General features: G+C 36.1%; 1 protein-coding gene across 1 annotated transcript; it reads left to right on the top strand.

The window, feature by feature from the left end:
• LOC102617212 (protein FEZ) lies at positions 1 to 2005 on the top strand. The gene is made up of 3 exons (XM_006483634.3): positions 1 to 397; positions 546 to 847; positions 982 to 2005. Exons 1-3 carry the CDS (start codon positions 217 to 219, stop codon positions 1780 to 1782), a joined length of 1284 nt encoding a protein of 427 aa, XP_006483697.1. The 5' UTR covers positions 1 to 216; the 3' UTR covers positions 1783 to 2005.
• The last annotated feature ends 2408 nt before the right edge of the window (positions 2006 to 4413 follow it).

Consider the following 4413-nt stretch of genomic DNA (forward strand, 5'->3'; position numbering starts at 1 on the left):
TTAAAAGTCACCAGGAAAGACGGCTGATCCTTCGGAGGCAGAACCCTCCTCAGGAAGCATATATTGCTTTCATATTAACTGAACCCTCCACTTTCAAAACAACACAGACAACTTTGTGTTTTAGGGTTTCTTGCTTTCACTTCACTTCTTCTGTGATTGAGTTTAAGGGTTTCTTGCTATTAGCTAGGGCTCTTAATTTTGAAAGCTAATTAAGCGATGGATGAGAGAAATGAAAATGATAAGCTGGATGAAATCTTGCTACCAGGGTTTAGGTTTCATCCAACTGATGAAGAACTTGTAGGGTTTTATTTAAAGAGAAAGATTCAGCAAAGGCCTCTCTCTATTGAGCTCATCAAGCAACTTGACATTTATAAATATGATCCGTGGGATCTCCCAAGTAAGATGATAAATCAAAACTCATGCATATTTTTTTTAAGTGTCTTCATAATCTCTATACATGCATATATATATATACATAGAGAGAGAGAGAGAGAGAGAGAGAATGAATCTTACAAATTATTTTTTTGTGCTATTTGATCAAACAGAGTTGGCGACTACAGGAGAAAAGGAGTGGTACTTTTACTGCCCCAGGGACAGAAAATACAGAAACAGTGCAAGGCCAAATAGGGTAACTGGAGCTGGGTTTTGGAAAGCCACAGGAACTGACCGGCCTATCTACTCATCAGAAGGAAACAAGTGCATTGGCTTGAAAAAATCGCTTGTTTTTTACAAAGGCAAAGCGGCTAAAGGCATCAAAACTGACTGGATGATGCATGAGTTTCGGTTACCTTCTCTAATTGACTCTGTGCCGCCTAAGAGATTCATGGACAAAACAATTCCTGCCAATGTAAAGTATCCTCAAAATTATCAAACAGCTACCTAGTTCAACAAATGTTCATTAATATTATGTCTTGATGTCATCTTAAATATTTTTAGAGCTAGCCAGCACTATAAATAAGTTACTACTGTTTGCTTTTGCAGGACTCTTGGGCTATATGCAGGATTTTCAAGAAAACAAACTCCACAGCGCAAAGAGCTCTGTCCCAATCCTGGGTCTCTCCATTGCCTGAAACAGCCTCAAGTACTGATGCACATGTTAAAAGCTCATACAACACTCAGTTCAGTTTAACATCATCAATGGCGCAGTACTTCAACTGCAACAATGATATACAACAACAGCCATCGTCATCTTCTTCTTGTCTTACTAATACAAGTACGAATAGTACATTTTCGCCTTTCGATTTTGTCCCCTACAAACCCATTAACCCAGTGATCATTAGCAAGCCTCATCACCAGCTTCCTAATATTTCGTCCGGAGACCTAACTAGCAGTTTCATGTTTTCACCGTTTGAACCAACTATCCCAGCAGCTAAGTGCAATATTAATGATGTTTCATCCGTTTTATTAAGCATGTCATCTGACTCTATGCTTGGAGACTTTGGCAAGGCCTCAGATCAGTGTATAGATTTTGTCGGATCTCAAGATCAGTACAGTGGCTTCTCAACAACTGCTTTGCCACATTATGAGATGCAAGCAGCAGTGACAGACATCAGCAACGGAGATCATCATCTTCATCATGAGGATGTTTTGATGAAGAACCAACACATGATGAATCATGTTGATGATCAGTGGGAGAGCACCGTTAGACCTATTGGGTTTCCTTTCAGTTTGCCGATGATGAGTTTGGCTGCAGAAACTTGGAAGCCTAGCTCGCTGTGGGATTGTTCTTCGTGCCCAAGAGAGATATCAACTAGTGTTTCTACAAGCAAGTTCATGTTATAATTGGTAGTATTCCATGCAGTTATTAGTTGAAATTTTTAATTAGCTAACTAGCTGTAGGCAGCAAGTTCATGTTAGGAATTATATTAATTAATTGTTTGCTCTAACATGTACGTAAAATCTTAATTAAGTTTTGTAGGCCTTTGAACACTTTTCTAGTTATATTAGATTTGAAAGCCAAATGGTATGTTTATTCTGCAATTTAATGATGATTTAATTTTTATCATGGACGGCATTTGAAAACAAAAAGAAATTATTAGTTGACATGATGTGAGTATTCTGCGCATTCCTGATTATCACTTTAAAAATAGTTAGACTATTACCACCCCTCTAATCTCATCATAAAACCCTTTAGTTATTTTTATTTTTAATTTTTAAAAACGCCCTTTTTTTATGCACTCTTTATTTTTCTAATTTAATTTTTTATTGTTAAAATTCAATGAAGTATTCTGTTATTTTTCTTTTCTTTTGTAATCTTGTTGTTATCCTATACATGAATTTAAAGTTTCCTAGATGTTGAATTTTTAAATGTCAATCATTAAGTTAAATTATACATATTTTAAATTATAATTTAAAAGCAATATTAGTTATAAAAGTTCTTAATCAATAATAAATAGGAAAATGATAATAAATTATTCTAAACTTTTAACGATTTATTTTAGTTAGATGGAAGTGACAGGTAGAAAACAAAAAGAAAAAAAAATGGATTGATTATTAATGTAAGTAATTTGTTTGAAAAATTTATAAGTATGTTTAATTCTTTGTTGTTCTTAAATATAATTTGAGTAATGATATAGCTACAAATTCTTGTACAAACTTATTTTGTACAAACTGATGTGGCATGATAAAATTGGTTGAATTAAATATTTTTTGGCCCACATGATTTATTTCTATTATTTTATATTTTCATTCAACTAATGAATTAATGACATATCAGTTCGTATAAGATAAATTTATACAAAAATTTGTAGTTGTATCATCACTCATATAATTTTATTAGTAGTGGGGTTTTAGAATGATAGTGAAGTAGTGCCAATAGCTTCACTTATTTGAAAAGTGAGACCACCATGAGTTAATAGTAGGCCTGTTGAAAAAGCCCACTAAGCCTTAAACCTGATTATGTAATGGGCTTAAATGAATGGGCTTTAAATCTGTTTATTTCATGATTCATGATTGGTTGAGCGCCGAGTCGTATCGTGCCCTCATAGATATGATGACCATTCATAGCTATGATCTGTTCAACTTGGTTCTCCAAGTATCCGACTTTTGTTTCTAATCAAAACACCCCAAACATTTTTATAGCATTATCATTTCATTGACCAATTAGCAGAGAAACAAAAGGTTCCTCTGCCCAACTCTCATAAATAAAAGCATCAAAACCCAGTTCCAGGGCCAAAACAGACCGAGAGAATGGAGAAGCAGCAAAGTGAGGTGGTGTTATTTCGGCATTGGGTTTTGGGTAAGAAAGCGCCTTCACCCACAGAGTTGAACTAGCCCCGTAAGCTAAAGGGCAAAGCTTACGTGTACGTTGGGGAAGATTTAACAAACAAGAGTGACTTGCTTCTTGACTATAACCCTGTCCACAAGAAAGTACCCGTTCTGGTGTATAGCGGCCAGTCCATCGCGGAGTCGCTCATCATCCTTGAATACAGTGATGATTGCTGGAATAATACTGCAAAATTACTGCCTGAGGATCCTCATCAACAAGCCAAATTGCATTTGGGCAAAGTTCTATTGATCAAAGGTTACTATTACTAGCTTGCTTTACATGCCTAATTGCTTCTCTATCTTTCAAGGCAATTTAGAAGTTACCAAGCACATTTCTAATCATATCCTCTGAAGGTGAAGAGCGAGAGATGGCGATGAAGGAGTTCAGTGAGTTGCTGAGCTGTGTTTGAAAGAGGAATTATAAAATAACTTCCCAAATAATTCTTTCTTTTCCAATGGTTGTCGTCTTGGCGGGTTAAGATTTCTTGACATAGTGGTGGCTGCATTTCCTCAACCAAGCTTTTGAAGAGGCTTATGCTCTGGGTTTCCTCAACCTTATAAACCGCCAAGGCTTTCTCTCATGGATCACTGCTCTATAGGGCAACCATTTAGTAAAGGAGACGCTCCTCCAGGTACCTCCTGTTTAATTATATCTAGGTGTTGCACACTATATTGTTTCAAATAATCTTAGTAATGATGTTGATCGGGAAGACACATCAATGCTGTATCCATAGTTGTATTGCACAGTCCCAAGGGATGGCAAATATGATTTATTCCCAGCTCTTTGCTTGGAGAAAGAAAATAAAGTACTACAAAAAATAACACATTCAATGCAATCAGATAGTGAGACCTGCAGGACCACCGAACAAGACAAGACCTCCTGGCATTTTTTATTTTTGTCTTTGGATACAACTTCTACATTACAATGGCTTTAGAGTTCAGTCTCAAAGTCTTTCCATCACCCAATCTCAACAATATAACCAACAATGGGGCGGGAAATGTTGGTGTTGCAGTGGAAAAAGAAACATAGGAGGAAATTTTGGTTACCCAAGTTAGAAATGAAAGCACAAAGGATTAAGAGCAAATACCACATTAGCCACTTTTGATATCCCAAAAATAAAGGTGGCTGGAACCACTGATCTGATA

This window comes from Citrus sinensis, chromosome 4, assembly GCF_022201045.2.
Source record: "Citrus sinensis cultivar Valencia sweet orange chromosome 4, DVS_A1.0, whole genome shotgun sequence".
Classification (NCBI taxonomy): Eukaryota; Viridiplantae; Streptophyta; class Magnoliopsida; order Sapindales; family Rutaceae; genus Citrus; species Citrus sinensis.